This window comes from Moschus berezovskii, chromosome 2 (assembly GCF_049115385.1).
Source record: "Moschus berezovskii isolate FMDL1 chromosome 2, NW_MosBer_1.0, whole genome shotgun sequence".
Taxonomy (NCBI): Eukaryota; Metazoa; Chordata; class Mammalia; order Artiodactyla; family Moschidae; genus Moschus; species Moschus berezovskii.
The window spans coordinates 44,982,421-45,006,008 of record NC_142461.1 but is presented as its reverse complement, the minus strand read 5'-3'; the positions used below and the strand labels follow the sequence as shown (position 1 = coordinate 45,006,008).

At 42.8% G+C, this 23,588-nt stretch overlaps 2 protein-coding genes across 15 annotated transcripts in view; one reads left to right on the top strand and one right to left on the bottom strand.

Annotated features, from left to right (window-relative positions):
* ABI2 (abl interactor 2) overlaps positions 1 to 7,767 on the top strand; it is a 107,237-nt gene extending 99,470 nt beyond the window's left edge. For 7 of the 8 annotated variants that reach the window (XM_088828206.1, XM_088828208.1, XM_088828205.1 and 4 more), the window contains one exon: positions 3,528 to 5,003. In XM_088828206.1, the coding sequence (XP_088684332.1) occupies positions 3,528 to 3,703 (176 nt within the window). In that variant the 3' untranslated portion in view covers positions 3,704 to 5,003. Of the gene's footprint in view, positions 1 to 3,527 lie in introns of all 8 variants that reach the window. The other variant, XM_088828203.1, reaches the window with a different exon arrangement.
* Positions 7,768 to 9,653: 1,886 nt separating this feature from the next.
* The window catches only part of RAPH1 (Ras association (RalGDS/AF-6) and pleckstrin homology domains 1), a 107,235-nt gene continuing 93,300 nt past the window's right edge, over positions 9,654 to 23,588 (bottom strand). For 4 of the 7 annotated variants that reach the window (XM_088828156.1, XM_088828162.1, XM_088828164.1 and 1 more), the window contains 3 exons: positions 23,038 to 23,158; positions 19,730 to 19,872; positions 9,654 to 16,819 (listed from right to left, as the gene is read on the bottom strand). In XM_088828156.1, coding sequence (XP_088684282.1) covers positions 14,801 to 16,819; positions 19,730 to 19,872; positions 23,038 to 23,158 — 2,283 coding nt within the window. In that variant the 3' untranslated portion in view covers positions 9,654 to 14,800. Of the gene's footprint in view, positions 17,492 to 18,036; positions 18,113 to 19,729; positions 19,873 to 23,037; positions 23,159 to 23,588 lie in introns of those variants that run through there. The other 3 variants (XM_088828171.1, XM_088828170.1, XM_088828176.1) reach the window with 3 other exon arrangements.

Genomic DNA, 23,588 nt, shown 5'->3' with positions numbered 1-23,588 from the left:
ACCCAGGGTATCCTCGGGATGAACGGCATCGGCGTCAGCGAGAGCGGGAGAGAGAGAGAGAGAGAGAGAGACAGGGGCTGATGATTCCTTGGTTTACGCAGGAAACCAATAAAGCCCCAGCACGGGGTCTGCTTTGTTTACATAGGCCGCAGGCGCCCTCTCGAATCACTGGAGGCACCCCACCAGGGCACCCCCTCGAGTGGGTCTTAGAAGCCCAGGCAGATAAGTAAACGCAGAGGGCCCAGTGCTCCAAGGATCTCAACCAGAAAAAGGAGAATAGAGAAAAAGATGGAAAAAGAGAAAAAAACGACACGGGGAGACCAAGCTTCAGTGAGCAAGGCCCCAAACTTTATTTTCAAGTGCTGCTTTTATAACCTAAGTTGTGCACATAAAAAATAGAGAAAGGGAGGTATAGAGTCACGCCAAAATCATGAGGGGTCAGCAATCTTGACCCTTATCAGGATCAGGGCTTATTTTTGTATGTCTCATGATATACAAAAGTTTTAGGTGGTTTACATCATCTTCTGGCCAGGGGGCCTGCTAACAGTTTATGGCCCTCTCTTCTAACAAAGGTTAGTTAGCTAGAAAAAGGCTTATATTCTTTCAAGGTGATTTTCCTAAAGTCAGGCGCTATTCTCCAAAGACACATGACAAGATTACATTCCTATAAGGCAAGGGTGTAGTGAGCTACAAGAAAGGAATTTATTAACTTAAGATCTGATGTGGCTAAATCAAAGGCTACTACTTATTTTCTCTATATGTGATTAATATATTTCCAAGGATACAATAGAAAATATGGAAACTTCGCAGCAAGCATTGATTCAACAATGAAATCTTTTTTAGTACTATTCTAATGATTTTAACTTCTTCAACAAATTCCTGTATTTTAGAATATTAGGCTTTCTGTCCTTGCATGGCTGGGAGGCTGAAAACAGTCACATTCGTAGTTGTAAGAGCCTGGACAAACTCGTCAGGCAAGTTAGAAAGCTATCAGAGGGGCTTGGATTGGAACACTCCTATTAAGCCGAGGAGAACTTTTTAACTACAGCTCTGAATTAATGTTTTCAGAGAAAGGTGGTTGGGGGGAAGCCCCCGTAAGTATTGGTAAGAGGCGTAAGATAGTAAGGCAGTCAGACTCTGGTTTTCTTTGGGGTAGATGCTCGGGTAAGTCCAGGGGGTTCCTCGAGTCCTGATTAGCTTTGCCCGTCAGGCCTCTTCCCCGATTGACCTTTGCCAGGGCAGGATTTCCCTCGCTGGCTCCCGGCAGTTGTCCACATAAAGAGATGCAAATGGAAGTATTTTTCTTGCAGCACTGTCACTCGTTTCTTTTAATCCCTTCGGAGCTGTTTGCCAAAAATCAGTTGATGTTCTGTCTTTAAAAATTGTTTTGTGTGATGTGTCATCTGATAACCTCATTAGAGTCTACCTTAACTGTCGTTGAAAGCAGAGGAATGGGAGCCACCTCACTTGTGAAAAGGCGGCGTAGTCTGGGGAGTCTTCTCTTTCTTAATACCGTGCTGGTAATTTCAGTTGGCCCTTTGGCACCCAGGGCGTTTCTGTACTTCAGCATAGTGCACCACTGTAGTTTTGTTAAGTAGAAAGATAGTCAGGAAATGAGAACTTTTATGACTGATGCTTGACTGATAGGTATCGTCCCAGGCAGATCAGATTTAGATGCAGGATTTTAAAAAATCACATCACTCATGCTGCTTAGAAAATCTTCAGGTGCCCCTAGTGATACGTGTATTCCAGTTTGAAGACTGCTGCAGTGATGAGGGCATTGACTGTGACGATGGAGAAAAGTGTGGGTTTGAGAGATTCAGAAGGCATGGAATTAACAGGATTTGCAGAAGTTTCCTCTAAATTACTTTTCAGTGGGTTTACATTTCTATAAGCATCAGGAATGTTATCAATCCAAAAAAAAAAAACCAAAAGTTAAAAAATATTAAGTTGACTGGAAATACTAAATACTCTACATATCTTGTATTCTCTTTAAACTTGTATGTCATTTAATTGTATTTGTTTAGGTGTTTTGTTATACTTTGAGAAATACACACAAGCTCTTTGTAGTTTCTGCTAAAGTATTTTCTGGCATCCGCTGTCACTCTAATGGCAAATATTCAGTTTAGGAAAGCTGTTGAATTTTTACTAAAGCAGGCCAGAAATTCAAGTTAACTGGAGCAAGTTTTACAATCTCAAAAGTCCCTGTTTTAGTTTGTTTCTTATTTGTTTAGGATTAAGGTTGCATAAGAAACAGTCGATATATGCTTCTCAAAACAGATTTTATTGAGTGAAATTCTGAGTGGCATAATAAAGGTACAGAAGATCTTTTTATAGAAGGTTTAGTTTGAGGGAGACTAGTAAAGGGAATGGCAAGTCACTCCAGTACTCTTGCCTAGAAAATCGCATGGACAGAGGAGCCTGGTGGGCTGCAGTCCATGGGGTCACTACTAGTCAGACACGACTGAGCGACTTCACTTTCACTTTTCACTTTCACACATTGGAGAAGGAAATGGCAACCCACTCCAGTGTTCTTGCCTGGAGAATCCCAGGGATGGCGGAGCCTGGTCAGCTGCCGTCTATGGGGTCGTACAGAGTCAGACATGACTGAAGTGACGCAGCGGCAGCAGTAAAGGGAATGGCTACCTACTCAGGTATTCTTGCCCTCCAAGCTCCTCTGTCCATGGAATTCTCCAGGCAAGAATACTGGAGTGGGTTGCCATTCTCTTCTCCAGGGGATCTGCTCTATCCAGGGAGCAAACTGAGATCTCCTGCATTACAGGCAGATCCTCTACCATCTGAGGCAGTGGGGAAGCCCAATATAGGGTGTCCCAATTTAACTATACCATTGAGGAAAATGTAATACTTAAGAACCAGAGATTTTCCGAGAAATCATTGAAAGGCCCCGGTTAGCAAATTATTTAAGTGATGAAAATCACAGGCGAGCTTACAGGTCTCTCAGTTTTCTTAACACTTTTAGTCTGTTACCGTGGAGGTGTTACATTGGTGGCATAACACAGCATGTGTTTTGAAGGAATATATATGGTAGATGCCCATGATTCACGCATCGTCACTGTTTTGTTAACAGGCATAGGCTCTAAAAGTGTGAGGAAAGAGATAAGTCTGCCATTCTCTCAATTTCATTTTCTCACTGGCCTCTCCTAGTTTATCTCATTGCTCTAGTATCATTCCAGTGTTTAAAGATACATGTTTTTACATAATATGGTGCTTTATCACACAGCTATCTTTCCCCATTCTGGGATTGTGTGTGTGTCTTCAACAGACTGATCAGTAAGTTTGACTAAATACTACTTTTTGCCATTTATGAAGTTTTGAACCTAACTTCAACATGGAATTCCACTGTAGAGACTGAGTATTAGACAATGAACTTGGGTGGAGGGGCGGGTCCTTTGTTGAGAAAGTCAGTTTTTGATGTGTTGCAGAAGTTCAGAAAGGGTAGTCATTATTTGGTTCTACCTTTCTATGAATGTTCTTCTTTTTTCATATCTTTTTTTCCCCTCCTCTAGTTGTGGCAATTTATGATTATACAAAAGACAAGGAAGATGAGCTGTCCTTTCAGGAAGGAGCCATTATTTATGTCATCAAGAAGAATGACGATGGTTGGTATGAGGGAGTTATGAATGGAGTGACTGGGCTTTTTCCTGGGAACTACGTGGAGTCCATCATGCATTATTCTGAGTAAAGCTCAGCTGGGCTGTCTCCCTCACAGGAATAGTCAGGTCTTCCCAGATTATCGAAAGGCCCTGGGGATTCCCCTCCAGTGAAATGAATGAAGGATACAAATGACAAAAGCTACCTTTTTTGTTTGTTTTTGGTTTATCCCTCAGTATTAAAACAAAAAAAGCAAGCTGAATTTGAACAAATGGATCTTTCTGCCATCACTTATACTATGCTGAGCTGTTTGGATTGAAATAAAGTGACGGTTTCTGAATATATCAGAGGTATAACAGCGTAACTATGTGAAACAAATCAGGTTAAAACTGATTCAGAAAAAAAATCTGGGATCTTTCTCAGGAATATTGTACACCCTTGGGATTTCTCCTCCTGCCGAATCTGTGGCACTGGATGATCTGCATTGCCTGTGCTAAAGGTTAGCCGCATGGCCCAGTGCGTGCCCCAGCCCCACACTTTCTTCCACTTGTATGAGGAGGGGGAACCGATATTTAAGTATCATACATAACCATTTTTGTAACTGTTTCAGATGGCCTATTTCCTCTTCAGCACTGTAAATTCTGCATTTTCTCAGCACTTGAGTGCTCTGAACAAGTTAATGTTGAGCTGACTTGCATCCCTTCATGTTTCTCAGTTCGTAGATTGTGAGATCGATTTGAGTCTCCATTCTGAGGGTGGTTTGGTCCTGCTGCTGCGTGAGACTGCATTGCTGCTGATGGCAGTGTACCCACAGGGGTGACAGTGCAGCCGGTTTCATGAGCTCAGGTGGGCGTGCCGAGGTAGACAGGAAGGCTCCTAAGGTTCTAGAGAGGTGAACAGTAGAAGTGCCCTGCTCACGAGGCATCCTAAACCCTGGGCTTAGGTGCTGTTTAGAGGAGTAGGATCTTAGAGGTCAGACCAACTGTTTCTTTACTTCTTTTACTATTTAGGGAATGAAATTTTTTTTTAACAGTTATTTTCAGTTGTCTTGAGAGTCACTGGGAACAAAAGGCTTGCTCCTGTGCTCTCTGAATGTTATTAATGGCAAGTGTTAGCTACTGTTCAATTTGTTTACTCACTTAGAAAAGATAACTGTTCCCTTAATTCTGTATGATTGGCCTTTGCAGTAGCTGCTCTTGGTAGAATCTAAACCTTATATTTCAGATTAAGAATAGTGGGATGACTGGTATAAGGCCAAGTGCTTATCCAGGTTTTTTTTCATCTGCACAATTACAAATTTGAATTCAGTGGAGTTTGGAAGGCAGATGACTTTAGTCATCTTTTCTGTAATAAGAGATATTGAAAAAAATCCAGGAGGCCTGGCTGTTTGGCAGGTGAATACAGTGATGATGCACCAGCTCACAGGCCAAAGCTGCCACGGGTCCTTTCTAGTCTCAGTGACCTGGCCAGAAGAGAGCTCTGCCAGGTGACTCCCCAGTGTTGAGTGAAAGGTGAGAGGCGGCAGCTGCGTGTATTTCAGACATGGGCCTTGAACATGATAGTGCAGGTGAGGAATGTGACTGAAAAGTGAGCAGGTGTGGTAGGTGTGAGGGAGTTCAGACAGTGCAGACAGAGCTAATACTCTACCTATGAATCTGTTACCAGAGCACAAAACGCATCACCATGTAACTGAGACCCAGATACAGTGTTTTCTTAAGAATTTTGTTTTAAAGTTGCAGGTTTTTTTCCCTCACACATTGCAGTTAACAAAGATTTCCCAGACACTGCATTTCATTCTCATTAACTTGCCTCCAGTACACTGTAAATTACACTTTATACTTTGTTAGGTCACCTTGATACCCTTAATGCCCTGCAATTCCCTGTCTTCCTTCAAAGTAATGGCCCTTGAGTGTCCTCTGAGCCTTCAGCTTCATTATGGATACAACCAAGACTATACTTGGAGAGGTTAAACTCTTCTAGTGTTGGTGTGTAACTAGGAAAACTGTTTTGAAATTAGATGTTCAAAGTTATTTAAATAGTTTTTTGCTGAGAAAGCTTAGTGGACTAATAAAGCAGAAGGTATTTCAAAATCCAGCAAATAGTTCTCACAGCTCCCACCTTCAGAAGCCCAGAAGACAACTGTGCATGAAGAGTTGGTGGTGAAGAAAAAAAAAGGTGGTGGTGGTCAGCTTGCCCGTTGGACCCCTGCTGGATATGGGAGCTGAGAAGATACTAGTGAAGACCTGCAGCACAGGGATCCATGGGTCAGCCGATTTTTCCTATATTTTTTAGAAATAATGTGTGTGTATTTTTTTGTTTTAAAAACAACACCTGTTGGATTTTCTGCATATTTTACCTTTTTTGTACAGTTTTAAATTCTATATATTGTTTTGGAAGGATACTATGTAATGATGATGGACCAGGCTTAAAGTCATTGGAGACTTTTAATATTTCATAGACTGCATGTTAATAGTCTTTGAGGGTAGTATTTGTTTTATTGTAAGTTCATCCCATTTTAAAATAAACTACACGATGGTTGGTAGTAGGAATTCTAAATGAGTGCAGAAATCTTACATGCTACATAGTATTGTGGCAAAGGTGATTCAGGTATAAAATCTGCTGACCAGTAAGCAACCATTTTATTGGGCTAGAGGAGGTCCATTTCCTCTTTAAGTATTTTTTACTTGTGTCCACTCCCTTTTGCCTTTAAAAAAAAAAAAAGGAGGGATTTGACTTTAAAGTTGTTCCCTTTTTTAAAAGTATTACTATTGGACAGGCCATGGGGATTTCAATGAAAGCATACTTTCTTGTTTACCTTATGACCTAGGCAATAAATTGAAAACCAAAATCTTGTCAACATGTCAAAATCTAGATTTGAGAGATTGAGCCTGTTGTTTGAAATACATATGAATCCTTTAAGATGTCTTGTTTAGTACTTCCCATCTTTTGCTGACTTGCTTTCTATCTTTTCCGGGACACCTGCTATTCCTACTGCAGGGTTAAGGACCTGCTACTTCTGCTGTGTTCCTACGAGTCACTGCGTGAGACGTTTTCATCCCTCCCCTTACCCTCCTGTTGCTGTTTATTACCCAGCCAGAGAGACTTTCTGTCTTCACAGTGGTCTCTGTAATGTAGCTGTGCTCCTCAGCAATCTCATGATCACTAAGATTTTTCTGTCTGAGAGGCATGGAAACGATAGTAGTGTGCTTTTATCCTTTTATGCTCACTTTCTTTTAGCAGGTGACCATTCTGCATTAAGAACTGGTACTTTTTCTTTAACTACCTTTCTTCCTCTGTGGAGAGAGCATGGCATGACCTGAAGGCCACCTCTCTCTTTGAAAAGGCTTTGATGGAGGAGCTAGCAGGTGGTTGACACATCTTGGAAAAGAATGGGGAATCTGCATCACTTCTCATCTGTTCGCTTCTGAACTTCTTTGGCCAGAAACTCCTGATCAGTGTTAAGTAAATCACATGAGGAAAATTACCACCTTACGAGTTTTAGAGGTAGATGAGATTTCAGAAATTTTAGTTCAGTCTTATTTTACTGATGAGGTTAGATGTTTCATTTCAGGTAGCAGCTAGTTAACAACAGTAGAATCCCTGACTCAGCGCCTGGTATTCTTTCTGCAACTGTCTTAATTGTGTTGTATGTTTATTTTAAAGTTCTACTTGATGTCTTCAGGAAGATACTTGAAAAGTTAACACTATGTTTCAATTAATACAATTCAAAGTGTTGTTTAAAGGAGTGTATTGAGTGCAGCCTTAATTAGTAAAAGTAATCTTCATTTTAACCCTTTTGAAACTACACTCAGTACAAATGGTCTTTTTCATTAGGTATATGTAGCTAAAATGGTACAGTGTCTCAGCACTGGAAGGAGCAGCACAGCCTTATCTAGAGAGAGCGCCTTAGAAAACAGTTCTTGAATGGAGGCAGTGCGCTCATTACCTTAAGTTTCTTTTGTGCTGAGCTTTGTTCCGATTTGAGAATCTCATACTTCAAAAAAAAAAAAATTGACAAAATGACAGGGCCTGTGTATAAATGATCCTTGCTAAATAAATATCTTGAGGTTTTTTTGTAAAAAAATCAAACAAAAAGCAGACAAAAAGCTTATTTTCACATTAAAATGGAAACGTCTTTTGCAAACTTCAGAATTCTATGGAAAAGCAGTTTTTTATCATATTTTGTGTCCATGCATCTTTTTCTTAACAAAATAGTTTACAGAAAAGAATGTAAACAATTTGTGATCTGGCCAGTTGTGCTTACAGCTCCCGGAGGGAGGGTTGGTGTTACGCCTTCAGTAAAAACGATGTAGGAAAACCTGAGGGAGCATCTGTTGCCAGTAATGTTTCTTGTGTGTGCCATTAAACCACCTCCAGATAAGTTGGGGGGACATTTCACTTTTTAATTTTGAAACTATATTTGGAATTAATTGTTGCTGTGTACTAAGAACTTGGCCTAAATAAAATCCTGCAAGGTATATGCAAATAAATGTCTTGTGAATGTATTTCTGCAAGTAACCTTTTTGGCTGTGCCATGCGCCATCTCAGTTCCCTGACCAGGGAGTGAACCCGAGCCACACCAGTGAAAGCCCGGAATCCTTACCACTAGGTGGTCATAAGGTGGTAAGTTACAAGTTCTGGAGTGCTGCAGTCCATGGGGCTGCAAAGAGCTGGACACGGCTGAGCGACTGAACTGAAGTTAAAAGCGTGTCATAAAATCCTTCCCTGTTGCTGTAAATACTTTGTCCTTATTTTTGTTGTAAATGAACCTGAAGTTTGATTAGTTAGTTAGTTCAGTCGCTCAGTCGTGTCCAACTCTCCGCGACCCCATGAATCACAGCACGCCAGGCCTCCCTGTCCATCACCAACTCCCGGAGTTCACCCAAACTCATGTCCACAGAGTCGGTGATGCCATCCAGCCATCTCATTCTCTGTCGTCCCCTTCTCCTCCCGCTCCCAACCCTTCCCAGCATCAGAGTCTTTTCCAGTGAGTCAACTCTTCGCATGAGGTGGCCAAAGTATTGCAGTTTCAGCTTTAGCATCAGTCCTTCCAATGAACACCCAGGACTGAGCTCCTTTAGAATGGACTGGTTGGATCTCCTTGCAGTCCAAGGGACTCTCAAGAGTCTTCTCCAACACCACAGTTCAAAAGCATCAATTCTTCGGCGATCAGCCTTCTTCACAGTCCAACTCTCACATCCATACATGACCATGACATACTTTTCACCAAATACATACAGTTCTTTTAATGTAAAAAGGAAACCTGTTTTTTCCCTAGTTTGGTAAATGGTAACATGATTATAAATACATTCAAATCCACATTTACACATACCTTGACATGGCAGTCCAATACATGATTGTGATACCAAGGCTTTCAAACAAAAAGCACCCTTTTTTGTTATCGTTCTTACTGTGTTGTTTAAAGGGGAAAAAATCTTATTTTCAGTTGAACACATCAAATTATAGTTTACCTTCACGCTTTATGTGCGTGTTGCAGTCTGTCTTGGGTACCTCAACATAAAAAGCAAAACCAGGTTCTTACGGTGCCGATCCACAAACAGTCCAGTCCAGTTCAGATGTTTCAATGAATCTGTGTTCTTTTTATTAAGGACTGGATAAGTTGACATAATGGAAACATGTAAATTACAGTGACTGCATGACTACTGTCCTAAGCCATTACAATAGTTTACTGACAGTAACTTGGCAAGAATAGTAACTTGGAAAATAACTTAATCCAGCAGTAGAACAAAAACATCGTCAGTAGTACTGAATATATCTCTCATATATATATATCTATATATAGGTTTGCACAATCAGGGAGCAAGGCACATAATGAAATGAGTGTACATTGAAGTAGAAGAAAATAATAGCAACAAAGCTGAAAGAAAAACTGTAACTTCATCTTTACCGAGCTGTGCGTAATCATCTGAATAATGTCCTCTATCCTGTACTTTTAATGCAGTTCCTTTTGCCTTTTTCATGCTTTAAAAAGGTATATTCCTACACTGTATATATTTATGGCAAAGCTCCCAAAGCCTGGATGTTAGTGTGAGCCTTTACTCCAATTTTTTTTTTTTTTTTAAAGAAATGGGAAGAGAGGGAGCAATCTCAGTTAAATGTGCAATTTTTCTTTAAAACAGTAAACAATGCTTTTATGACATTTACACAAGCTGATATTCTAAATGTACATTTTTATAAAAGGAATTCACTAGTGGCTGACAAAATTAAGCAAAGTCATTTGAAACATTCCAGTTAATGCTATTTTTTTCCCAGGAGAAATTATTTACAAGTAGAAAGAAATATAGGAGGTGGTAATCATGAAAAATGGCAGTTTTTGGTATTAGGTTACAATAAACTTAACAAACAATGGACAGTTTGCAGAATGCAGATTTTGTTTAAGTGCCACAAGCATGTTCTGCCTAAGAGGAGGTTGAGTCTTCAATTATGAGCTTGGTATTAATAGCCATCCATGCTCAACATTCATTCCGAACTTGGCCATCCTTTAAATATGTAGTATTCACCATCACCCTGACTTGACTCACTTCTCTAAATGTCTTTGGTAGAAAGCAGCCAGACCTTGATTAGGTAGATGAAGCCATCTCTTGTGAGACAGTCTCTGTTTCTGCACAAACCAGAAACACCTTCCTCCTTTCATTAGCACCTCAAAGTTTGCTTGTTAGATTTTTTTATACTGTTCCTCCAAGAGAGTTCAAGGCACTGGGAAATACAGCAGATGTTTCCTAAATGGTTTATACTTCAACAAGCAAAAGAGCAAACCAATTTCCTTCAAGTGTTTATCAAGTATATTGTGTTTAGCTTATTTTTACTTAGCAAATGTATTCTACAGCTAAATTCTGGATTTCTTATAGACCTTCTAAGGGCACAATTAAGAACTGAACACTTGTTTACTTTGAGGGAGACTAGTAAAGAGATAACAATTGTCTTCCATTCAATTTTTAAAGGAAAATAAATCTTAATTCTGTACTACTTGCATCTCTCCATGAATCAAATCTCAACTTTGTGAGTGGGCAAACATTCCTATAGGGTCAGGAATAACTTGCTGTATGTAAATAATGTGAAGTGTATAAAATAAAACTTCAAGTGCCAAAAGGTTCTTGCAACCTAAAATGATTTTTAGAAATAAACATCCTCTTATAAGTGTACAAATCCAAATTATTTAAAGGAAGTCATTACACCTATAATCACATAGGATCATACAGTTTTAATCGGTTTAAACAAAATCTGTGAGGTTATGAGATTACATAAGTTATAAATTGTTAGTTCTAAAGTTAACTACATAAAACCTACATGAAACAGTTTGGTAATATCGAAAACTAGGAAAAGGTTTTCTTATTTAAAATCACCTTGTGTTTGTAACATAAAATTGCTTTTAACTGTGGGAAAAAGTGACAAGGGGTTCTGTTGGTGGCCTGATAGTCAAATCAATCCATTACCTGAAGTTTTTTTTCAGGCTCCTTATAGCCTAACATCCTTGACATGAACTTACTAGCAGTTGTATTCTCCCAAAATAGCAGCTTCTGAAGCTCTTAATTGGATGCACAGCTCCTATTAACATTCACCTCAGAGTTGTTAACCTATTGGAATTATTCTTCATGATCCCCCCAATTCTGTTTACCTTTATGATCTCCTCAGGACTGCTTTTAGTGGCAAGTAAACGTACATGGAGATGGGACTGCTGAGACAGTTCACAGTCCTTCCTTAGCAGGCTGTGCTGGCAGCGGGCAGGAGCACCTTGATGTCTGAGGGCTGTGGGACAGTCTGCAGGATGCTCCTCTGAGATGCTCTGATGAAAACTGTTTCCTGTAACTTCTGAAGAATCCACAATCTTATCTTAAAAAGCCCCAGAAATAAAATACACCCAATTTACAGTGAAGTGGGTACCTGTAAACCTTAAGAGTAGATACTTTTTGCAAGAGCATAATTCTATAGCAGCTAAGGGAAAAAAAATGTATTTGGGTAATAAAAGCCAAGCTTCAATATAGAATAACGTAACTATGAACTTAATGTTTTAACAGAATAGGCTTTGCTGCCCTTCAGAGTTGTTGCCAAAACTAAGCATAGGTTGGATCCAGTTTTGAAATTTTGTGTTAGAAGTTAAGGATGTCACTAATTAGCAAGTCACTAGTCCATGGGGTCTCTACTAGTCAGATACGACTGAGCGACTTCACTTTCACTTTCACGTATTGGAGAAGGAAATGGCAACCCACTCCAATCTTCTCCAGGGATGGGGAAGCCTGGTGGGCTGCCGTCTATGGGGTTGCGCAGAGTCAGACACGACTGAAGTGACTTAGCAGCAGCAGCAGCTCTTAAGAGGCACCTGTCTGCACTGCCCTCAACAGCAGGATACTGTTCATTTTTCAGTACAGCCAAGCCAACTGACAAGATTTTCTTCCTTGACCTGGAGAAGCTTTGCTGGGTTAGAGGAGCTGAGCAGGAGGCAGTGGAAGAAGGCACAGTACTAGTGTCATCTGGCAGTGTTTTTCTTGAACACACCAGGGAAGAAAAGAGCCCAAATAACAGCAGTCTCCAAACCACATCCCAACAAAGATCCCAATTAAAAAAAACCTCCAGGGAGTAAAACATTTCAAGTTTATCTAAAGTATCATTTTGGGTTTTTTGATTCAGCTGTTTCACATAGAGAGGAAAAAAAAGTTGATTAATAGCCTTCTTTGTCTTTGGAAAAATGTAAAGGGCAACAGCCTGTTGTCAAATAGTCACCAAGCCACTGACACAGTTCCTCTCCTCTGGCTGTGTTCTAAAGGATATCTGCTCTTTCGGGAAAATGATACACTAGAAGCAGCATCGGTTCAGGATGGCTACCGTCAGGACTGACACAAGCAAGAAGGCCCAGGAAATCCCCTGCTGAAAAAAAAAGGTTGGATCTTACAGCTCAAATCGGGAGTGAAGGAAGACTGAGGAAACATTATTTCTTCCCTCAGGGAGAGCTGTCCATCCTTATATGAAGGACCACCATCACAATAAAAAACCCTAGTGATGAATGTTTATACCATTGGGTTCAGAGTCTTAAAAGTCCTCTATGTCACAAATAAGGGTGATCCGTAGAAGATAAAGCTGCGGGCAGAAGACTGGGGAATCACTTCATTCGTGAGTCACAGTGGCACCTGGCAGTGTTACTCAAATGTACTCAAATCGCAGTGCATGCTTAAATGAACAATATAGATGTGGTAAAGGTCACTTCATAACCATAAGAATATCAAGCACATAAAACTTTGTGAACTGAAAAAGATCTAAAAAAGTATCTTTTAAAGAAGTAGGGCTATAGCAAATGCACACTGGTATATAGTCTTATTGCTCTATAAACAGGAGTATACTATCACATCCTGGAGATGTGACAATGGCCGGGGCGGGGGGGGGGTTCCACCTTCCCTGATGCAGTACTTTGTTGCAGAGTGAGAAATGCTGTGTACACCGCACAGTCTTGCTAACTCTTGAATTATTTACCATCTCTGTCCCACTTTATGGACATTACTTTTTCCTTACACACAGGGTCTAACACTTTTGCAGTTGCACTGATGATCCCTATTCACAGCAGGCACAGATGTTCATTACAAGGTGTGCTGACTTATCACTGCTGGGGAGGTACTTTTTATTCTCCCGTTTAAGAGTAGTTCTAAGGTTGGCCTAATGGTCAATTTATCACAAATTGCTAAGTCAGTACACATTTCTCAAATACCAAGGAGAATTCAGAGGGGAAAATAAAACATCTAGAAGTACAGTGTGAAGCATATGGAATTATAGTGTGTCATTAGAGCAGTGGTTCCATGTTACACCAAGCCGCATATGCATAGTATGTAATGTCACTTACTGTCCTTGGACTACAGACTCTGTCAGAATACCTGGTAACTTGGATAAACCTCTACAACTGGGCTACAACAAGCAAGGACCCTATTGTGCTCCGGTCACTATGGGTGAAATCGTCGAAACACTCACCCCCCCATGATAGTCCCATACTTAAGTGAATTCTTTATATGTCACATTACCAGCTACAGAAAACCTAATTAATGACAGCTGCACAGGGGCCAGTTTTGTTCTCTTTTCTAATCCATCCCTTCAGAGAGCACTACAAAAAACAGACGCATTTCACAAGGTGATTTTGTTTTTCGTAATGATGCGACATAATGGACAAAGGATGTGAGTATCTATCAGCTGTCTGAATACCTAATATCAACACCCACTCACAGCACACACTATAAGGAGGTAACTGGTGACCCAAAGACATGCCGGGACAGAGCATTCCGAGGGTATCATGTTGGATAGTCTCTTACAATAAATCAAAGCAAGGATCATGAAACCAAACTTGATGGAGCTTCACAAGCTCGTGGAAAGGGTCCCAACAGTACAGAAAGAACTACAGGATAACAGCACTAGATTATCCACGTGTTATAGGCAAAGAGCTTACCTGTGACAGAGCACACTCTATAGATTCCGGTGGGGTCATGGCAGCAGTACTGCAACTAGAATGGTTTAGTTACACCACATGTTTACTGTTTTCTCTACACAACCACACACTGATAGTGTCTGAAAATTTCCCCACACTGCACTATGACCCATTCTATGAAACTGATTCCTAATTAAAGTGCCCCTTAATGTAGAGAAATGAAGTGTCAAGCAGTTCTAACTTCAGCCAACGGGGGGAAAAAACACAAAAGCCCCATGGATACACCGAACATTCTGGTTGTCTTCTCAAACTGAGAAATAGCACATTATACATCTATCCTTAATATATAATACACAACATGCACAGAAAGGCCGCACATGGACATTTATAAAATACCTTCTAAATAAGTCTGAAGTTTTTGGTCCAATCCAAATGATAGATAACAGAAACCATAAGGGACAAGACATATATCCCCTTCCATGCCGCTGCCACCCAAAATACACAAAACTCATTTTCAGATTAGGAGAGAATAAATAGTCACTTTCAGCTATATATATACATACAGATATGTGTATACACATATACATACACGCTGCCTATATATGTATAGCTCTGTGTGCACCCGCACATGTACACACACACGGAGCTGAACACTACCTGAATAACGACGACATACCAGGAGGCTCTGAACACCTGAATTCATAGATGATCAGGGGAGCTGATTGTAGAGTTGATTACAGAATGCATGAAAATAAAATCCTACGGTAGCTACCAATCTCTTGAGAGCTTGGTGTTCTGGTCTCTCTTGGGGGGAGCGGGAGGCGGTCCTCTCCGCAACGTTGCATAGCCTGATATATGACTGCCTCCGTAAGCGGCTTTCTGCTGCTCAGAAAGCAGTTCGGGGGGTGGCGGGGGCAATGCCATGTCATCCATGGTGGCCGTGGGTTCCGCTCTAGACACGCGGGAGGAGGAGAGCGAGCCATGCCGGGTGATGGACTTGCGCTGCAGTGTCCTGTTGAGGTCAGCCAGGAAGCCAGGCTGGACACTAAGGCTGGATTTGGGCGAGGTGGGCACTTGCGGCACGACTGCGGCCGTGGCTGGCTGCTCCGAGATCTCGGCTTGAGTGAGGCGGGTGCTGTCGTTCCGTTTGGGTCGCGTGGGCGGAGGGGCCTTCTTCACCGACGTTTTGGACCAGGGCTGCGGCTGCGGGTTAACAACGGCCACTTTTGGAGAGGTGCTTCCTGAGAACACTGCTGGGATGTCGATGGGGGGCAGAGGAAGCTCGGTTTCCGGCGGAGGGGGTGGGAAGTCAGAATCGGACGGGGGAGAAGGGAACTCCACCGCCGAGTCCTTGACGCGCCCGCTCAGCACAGCCGCCTTTGCGGACACGCATCCTTGATGGAGCACCCCAGGAAGGTTAACTCCGGAAAGATGAAGTTTTCCTGGCTTGGGGGGCGCTGCTGGAGGTGGTGGGGTCTCCTTGCCGGGAGACCCCGAGGGTTCGGCTGGCGATGCGAACTTGCTGATTAGACTGTCCACTGAGGGTTTCTTGGGCTCAGGGTGCTCAGCACAGCTGCTGGACTTAATGCTGGAGTTGCGCTGCGGGGTCGGGGGAGGTTTCTTTCCCCCGGGGCTGCAGGTTTTACTGGTCTTTTTGCCCGGAGAGCAGCTTTTGTCCGGGGCAGGAGCCGCTGTGGGTGTGGCTGGCGGCGGTGGTGGCGGCGGGGGCGGCGGCTGCGGGGCCGGGGCGGGTGGCGGTGGGGGCGGAGGAGGGAACACCAGGCTGCTCTCCGGGGGAGGAGGGGGGAAGTCCGGAGAAGGGACAGGGACGGAGCTGGGCTGCCACTTGGGCTTCGCTTTCACGGTAGGGGGGGACTGTGGGGCGAGGCTGACCGAGGCAGGCTTTAAGGGCGGCCCCTCGGCGGGAGGTGGGGCTGGAGGTGGGGGGAACTGGCTGGCTATCTGCTTCACCACGGAGGGCGCCGGGGACAGCGGGGAGGGGGGCGGTTTTACACTGAAGCTCTGCTGCTTGGGGAGCGTGGGCGGGGGCACCGGACCCGGAGGAACAGGGGGAGAGGGTGGAACGTGAGACACAGGAAGAACCGGCTGCTTTTTTACTGGGGGGACTGGCGGAGTAGGTGTGGGTGGCAACGACTGTGTCACTGCGGGTGGCACAGTCTTGGTGCTGGCTGGGGGGGGCAAGGTCACAAGGGGCTTGGGGGGAGCCTGGGGAGGGAGGGGGGCAGGAACGGGAGGAGGCGGTGGGGGCGCTGGAGGAGCTGTCTGCGAGCCGTGTTGGATGTGATGGATCTTCAGTGGAGGAGGTGGGGGACTGAACTGTGGCAGGGACGGGGTGCAGGGGGCGGGCTTCAGCTGGGCCATAGCGGACCCAGGAGTGGGGGGCGGGGGCGGAGGCGGCGGGGGAGGCACCACTCCATTGGGGGGTACCAGGATCTGAGGCTTCACTGCCAGTGAGGTTGAGGGCTGCATCCCTGATGCGGGGGGAGGCTTAAACAGGGCTCCCGAATGCTGAGAGGCGTTCTGCAGCCTGGTGATTGTGCTGTACTTGACAAACATTGTGGCTGCGGAGCCCGCAGATGGGGCGGATTGGCTGGGCAGGGGAGGGGGAGGGGGAGGCGGAGGGGGCGGGGGAGGAGGCGGGGGAGGGGGCGGGGGCGGGAGGGGTGGTGAAGGCTGTGAGGCCGTGTAGGGGGTGACTAGCTTGGGCTGTGGGGATAAAGGGGGCATGAGTGAAGTGTAGGGTCGATTCACAGACTCCATTCTGGCCTAAAAGGAGTATAAAAGGGAGGTTGGGAGAGAGAAAACACAACAAACAAAACAGTTACAGAGGTTAAGATTTGACTGTTAAACTAAAAAGCAAGGAATCAGAGACATGCATGAAAGGATGCAGCAGCTGGTGATGGTAAGTAAAGATGGACAATGGAAGGAAGGCTAAAGTCCAACTCCCAGGGTAACAAGGGCACTGAGAAAATCTGTTTACCTAACAGTCTTCTCAAGTGCCTAGACTGCTTAACTACCTGGGGATAATTTCCTGCAGCAAGTCTGTCTGGATGATGCCCTCTGCTTTCTGATCTCCGGTTTTCACACACCCTGCCCCAGGGCGTACGCCAGGGCCTTGGAGCACGGGACCGCCCCCTGGACTGTGGCAGAGGGAGATGTGATGACTGGAGTTCACCTTTCGGTCCAGGACTGCATCCACATCAAGCAGATGCCATAACTGGGTTTAGGAGAGCTGGTGGAGGGCCTCCGGAAGAATGAGGATGGCTTTTTGATGCTAGTGAGCGGTATGAGTATGAGAATGTTCAGCAGGCGTGCACAGTCACACAGCAATGAATGAGCTTGACACACACACTCGTGTTCGTGTGAGACACTTGCATCCAACATGCACAGAAGTCCAGCAATGCAGGTAAAGGGGGGGTATTCTTTACATTTGTTTTACTGGAAAATACATAAAGAAATGCTTCATAAACATTACAGCTAAAGATCATAAAAATACCATACAGAAAAAGAAGAAAATGAGAGGAAACTTTGGGAGACTAAAGGAAATGTATCAAGACACAGGAGCTAGAGTTTGCCAACAACCTACTGACTAGCCCATCTGAGCACCTCTTGGCACGGCCGAAAGGACCACACCCGGTCATTTATTTTATAGAGCTACTCATGCATGAATGTGGTTCAGGTATTTCTGAAAGCAGAGGAAGGATTCTTGGCTTAGTAACTCTGGGTATATCTTTTGGGTTCTTTGAACAAACTGTGAGGATCCAAGATAAACCATCTGTTTCCAATTCTGAACGACATCTAATTAGCACTGGGAATGCTTAGGTTAGTAGTCTAGAAGGCTCACGACAGTGCTGAGTTCTAGTGCCCGTCAGGTCATTCACATGTTCCTTTAATAACTGCACATCAAAATAAAAGCATTAGTTTGCAAGATCTGGTTACAGGAGTCACCCAGGTTAATGTGCTTCCAAAGAACAGCCCCTGACCTTAACTTGACCCTGTCTTGGCTGCTGCAGGGGTGGAGACCTTAGCTGTGCTGGCCTTCTCATTTGGCACCTGAGACTGTGGTAACAAGGAGAAGAAACATACAGGGGGTCAAGACTCAAGCACAGTGTCACTACTGTGCGGCAGAGTTCATGGTCTTTCTGAAGCTATCTGCTGCTTGATCATAGACCATTTGGACTCTTTGCTTCCGTCGGCCTTTCTCCTAAGAGTTGACTAGTTCCACAGTTTAAAATGCACGTGGATGACACTATTAAGTTCGGTGAGGTAAAGGACTTTTCTTTAGGCACCTGAATTTTTAAAGTGCAGCTTCTCTAAAATATATATGAAATATCAGCACCAGATAGTGCCCTTCCATTCATACTGATTAAATATGGGAAGGAAAAAAATTCCTTAAAAGCCTGAGCCTCTGATAAGGGGGTTAAACTGTCATTGTCTTGAGAATTTAGGTTATCAGCTGCTGCTGCTGCTGCTAAGTCGCTTCAGTCTTGTCCGACTCTGTGCGACCCCATAGACGGCAGCCGACTAGGCTCCGCCATCCCTGGGATTCTCCAGGCAAGAACACTGGAGTGGGTTGCCATTTCCTTCTCCAATATGTGAAAGTGAAAAGTGAAAGTGAAGTCGCTCAGTCGTGTCTGACTAGTAGCGACCCCATGGACTGCAGCCCACCAGGCTTCTCTGTCCATGCAATTTTCTAGGCAAGAGTACTGGAGTGGCTTGCCATTGCCTTCTCCGAAGAGTACTGGAGTGGCTTGCCATTGCCTTCTCCAAGGTTATTAGCACCAATTCTCAAATATTTATTCCTAAGAGAAGGTGTTCCACCCCCACACTGGGCTACCTATGCCTCCTCCACCCTCCCCAAGTCCAGTTAATCAATCATATATGGAAATAAAGGAATAAATTGAGGGGAAATATCCATTTAACACTCACTGAATGTACTTGTGTAAGTGATTCAGAGAAGAAAAACAAAAATCAAAATGAATTTTGGATGAAAACAGAATGGCCAGACCGGGTAAGCTACTGGCTCCTCACCTCGGTGTGTGCCTGCGCTGCTGAGACTGGCAGAGCTGGGACACCACGGCCCACAGGACATCAGAGACAGCGTGACATGGTGAACCAAAGAACCTCTCTGTTTCTAAGCAGCCTTGCAATAATTATACCTGTCCTTCAGCGTCAATGAACAACCTTCTATGCAAGACTTGGGGGTCCAATATTTTAAGGAGATTAATGGGAATTTAGTCTTTCACATAAACTGTAAATTGAGAAAAAATTCACCAATGTGCAAAGAAATGCCAAAAAGCATAAAAGAAAAGCAGTCTGAATAAGTTAAAAGCCAATAAAGTAATAATCAACTCTTAGCAGCTTCTCTGGAACAACAGCAAGGCACTGGCACTAGAGGGTGATGTTGCTCCATCCAAATTGAGAGAGGAAAGGAGGAGATTGTTATTTCTTAAAATGCTAAGCCACTGATAAAACTGCTAGGTGGTGGTTTTTTATTTTTTGAGATCTTAGATCATCAGAGCCAATTCATAAATATCCACTTCTGGGAAGCAAAGAAAGAATACTGAGATAAGGCCAAGAAAGAGTCCTAATGAAGGAATAAAAGAGCATTACGCTACCCCCCCTTCCCCCCAGAACACTGGAGAGACCTCCCCTCTACCCTGACCCGAGTGTTACCTTGCTGGACTCTTCCAGCTGTGTGCCTCGCTTCCAGGCCTCAGAGAAGATGGAGCTCACCATGCTCTGGGAACGGACGTGTCCTGCCGGCTGGGTGTCAGACACTCCACTGTCAGACTGATTGGAGTGATTGGACTGAGATTCTGTTTGAAACATTTTCAAAAGTCAGATTAAATAAGTATTGTGACAGTATAAATATGTACGTTTGTATAAAGCTTTCACTCTAGGTTAGACACGATGCAGAATGGCAGCAAGTTACTTTTACCTGACCCATTTCACACAGACACAGCCCATGTTTTCCACTAGAAAACCTCTCATCCTAGGGCGAATAGGAGATCTCAATTCTTTTTAAACTGCTCATCAGGAGAAACTGATAGTTACAACAAAAGGTTCATGTAACATTATTGGTATCCTGACAACCTATCTTGTAAGAACTCCTAGCAAGTAAGAAAATTAATGAACCATCATGAATAGAAGAGTGGTTTTTTAAATCATGTCTTCATTACACTTGAGAATCGATCTTTTTACATAACCCTGGCTCCAGGCCACCTCAGAGACTTCTCACTTATGAATTCACATTTATACATGATGATTACTGCTTTTATCCCAGCAATGAACAATACTGAGAATTTGACCGCCAAGTGAGAAGCGTGTCTCCTAGGGTTTCAGGTATTGGCACCACAGTGAAGCAGGCTGGCTTCCTGAAGGGCATGGAGACATCTTCAAGGGCCCTGGGAATGGCTGAGGATACAGTGGAATCTGACTGACATCTACGGTGAGGGAACTAAAAAGATAATTTCACTGGACGCCAAGTCAGGTAAGGTAATCTTCTGGGAGCAAGGAAATGGCAACCCACTCCAGTGTTCTTGTCTGGAGAATCCCAGGGGAGGGGGAGCCTGGTGGGCTTCTGTCTATGGGGTCACACAGAGTTGGACACGACTGAAGTGACTTAGCAGCAGCAGTCCAATGTCTGGCATCTGACTGAAGAATCAAATGTTAAAGCTAGTCCCGCTTCTCTGTGAGAAGAGGATATGATTAGACTGCAGTATAAAGTAAGTGCAGCCAAATTAATCAAAATACTGCAAAGATAATAGCCACAAACTCCTTTAGATAAAGTTAAGACAATATCTTCAGGGTAAAAAATATAAGCAATAGAGGATAAAACCAACTATTTTCTTAATAGTTTAATTTAATATCTAGAACAGTAACCTTTAAGACAAGAGGCTGAAACGTGTAGCTTCTTCAGCTCTCTTCACATGAATGTAATATGATTTCACAATTTACATTTAAAAGTCTTCCTAATACTTAACACAATATATAGAGACAGATGACTCTGGAGTGGGAAAAGGCACTGTATCACTTCATAAAATACCTTTGGAAGCACCCAAGTTAAGTGCTGCATAAATTTTTAAAACATACATCTTTTTTCTCAATCTTCCTCTTATTCCATTTTCTATAACCCTACTTGTGACACAGTGTTCTTACTTTGCCTTTCCTAATCCACTGCCAACAAAGGTTTCTTCCTCCCAATTTAATAAACATTTTAGAACAGCTACAGATTTATAGAAAAGTTGCAAAGCTAGCACAGAGTTCCTACATACCTAGCACCCAGTTTACCTCATTAACATGTTACAATATTCTAGTCCGTGTGTCATGACTAAGGAACCAATACTCGATATTATCTAAACTCCAAACTTTATTTGGATGTCACTAGTTTTTCCACAATTTCCACTTTCTGATCAAGGATCTCATCCAGGTTACCATATTACAGATAGTTGTCATGTCATGTCTACGACAGTTTCTCAGACTTTCCTTGTTTTTGATGACCGTGACAGTTTTGAGAAATACTGGTCAGGGTTTCTGCAGCATGCCTCTCAATTTTGATTTGTTTGATGTTTTTTCTTTGAAGTTATGGGATTTAGGGAGGAAGAACAAGAGAGGGAAAATGCCAATCTCATCACACTGTACCAAAGGTACAAGCGATCAATACGACTGATTACCCTGATCAGCTGGCCGAGGTACTGTCAGGCTCCTTCACTGGAAGGTTATGTGTCCCCACTCTGCTCTTGGGAAGCAAGTCACTCTGCACAGCCCACAATTAACGAGGGGGGGAGTTAAGCTCTACCTCCTTGAGGGCAGAATATCTGCAGAAATCACTTAGAAATCTGTACAGGATATTGGTCTCTTCTCCATTTATTTAATTCAATTATTTATTTATACCCCCATGGACTGATGCCTATTTATTTTATAATTTGGAGTATAGCCCTATAGTATGTTATCTTGTTGCTTGAATTTTTCCAGCTTTGGCTACTGAGAGCTCTCGTAGGTTGAGTCCTGTGTCCCTTTTACAGACTCCCATCCCTGTGTTCTTTTGAGCACTTCAACACACGATGCTCCAGGCTCATCTTATATATTCTCTGCCACAGCCCTAGAATCAGCCACTCACCAGAGCCCTGGCTCCTTTGTTTTGGAAAATGGCATTGAGAAACCAAGGTCGAGGCTTTTGGTATTCTCATTGCTACTGGGCTGTCACTGCTTCCAGCCCTTTAGGTGGACAGAACCAAAGAATACATGTGTGGACACTAGTCCTCTAGGTACACATTCACAATGTGTTTCTGTTTACTTGTTTAGGGATGAGATCTAGTCATATAGTTTCTAAATCAAATAAATATTTCTTAATTATTTCATAATGTAGGCCATTAGAACAAAAAAGTATGCTTTTAGATGATACAGAATCATTTATGGAAATTCTGAAGGGAAAGAAACCTTTATCTTAAGATGTGATCATAGCATCCTTGTTTAAAGGATGTGGGAATCTGGAAATAAGCACCTTTTTAGTATCACTGATTTCCTCTGAAAACTTTAGAAAGTTTGACTTAAACAGCTTCCTTAACTGTTGATACTGAACAAATTCTAGTTGTCTCCACTCAGTCAGGACACCTGTGGGGATTGGAGGGCAGTTTCACGATGATTCTGAGTACTCTTCTCCAAGCAACTTTCTATCCCCAGTTGTGCATCAACACTTGGTTTCAGCAACATGATTTTTAAATAAGCTTCATAACAAAACTCTTGGCTTTACCACTTCATATACTGGTTTTCCATTTCAAAACAATATGAACTAGGCCATGATATTATCTCCTCTAAAAATTAAAAAATTAATAATAGCACATGTGCCTACTGATTAAAATTTAGAAATTATGCATAGGCCTAGTTTTAAAAAAATCACTCTGAGATAACCGGGTCTCCTATCAGTCACTATACAGACACCTTCCTGTTGGTAGCAGAGTTCTTGGGGCATTTCATCCTACCTGGGATGCTGGAAGAACTGGATCCTGATTTAATGCTGGAGCTGGATAAGGAAGTCCAATCATAAGCCGATTCTGTCCTCTTCACAGCTTCCTGATAGTTCATGTAGAGTTGCTTCCCATACTAAACAGAAGGCAGTAAATGAGGACATCTGAACTTTACCGGGTATGATATGGGTGTATGGGGTAGGAAAAGGGGACACATTCCTGTTTACTGACTCATAGTTTGTATTAAAACTAATACCCTATAATACTTCAAAAATTCTTTGAATAGCAGTAAATTAGAATCTACTCTTATCTGTCCTCATTTTTAGAAAGGCAGCAAGAAGTTTAATACTTGATTCTGTGTAGATTCATTATCAACATAAATATTTTTTCAGTTATTTTTAAAGCAACTTTGATTTTATGTCTATAATAAATTTTATTTTCAGTTACTTAAAAGTGAATAAATATCCTTTCAAGGACTACATATCATCTTTAGGGTGTCCTTAAAAATTTTTTTAAGACTTTGTTTTTTTAGAGCACTTTTAGGTTCACAGCAAAATTGAGAGAAG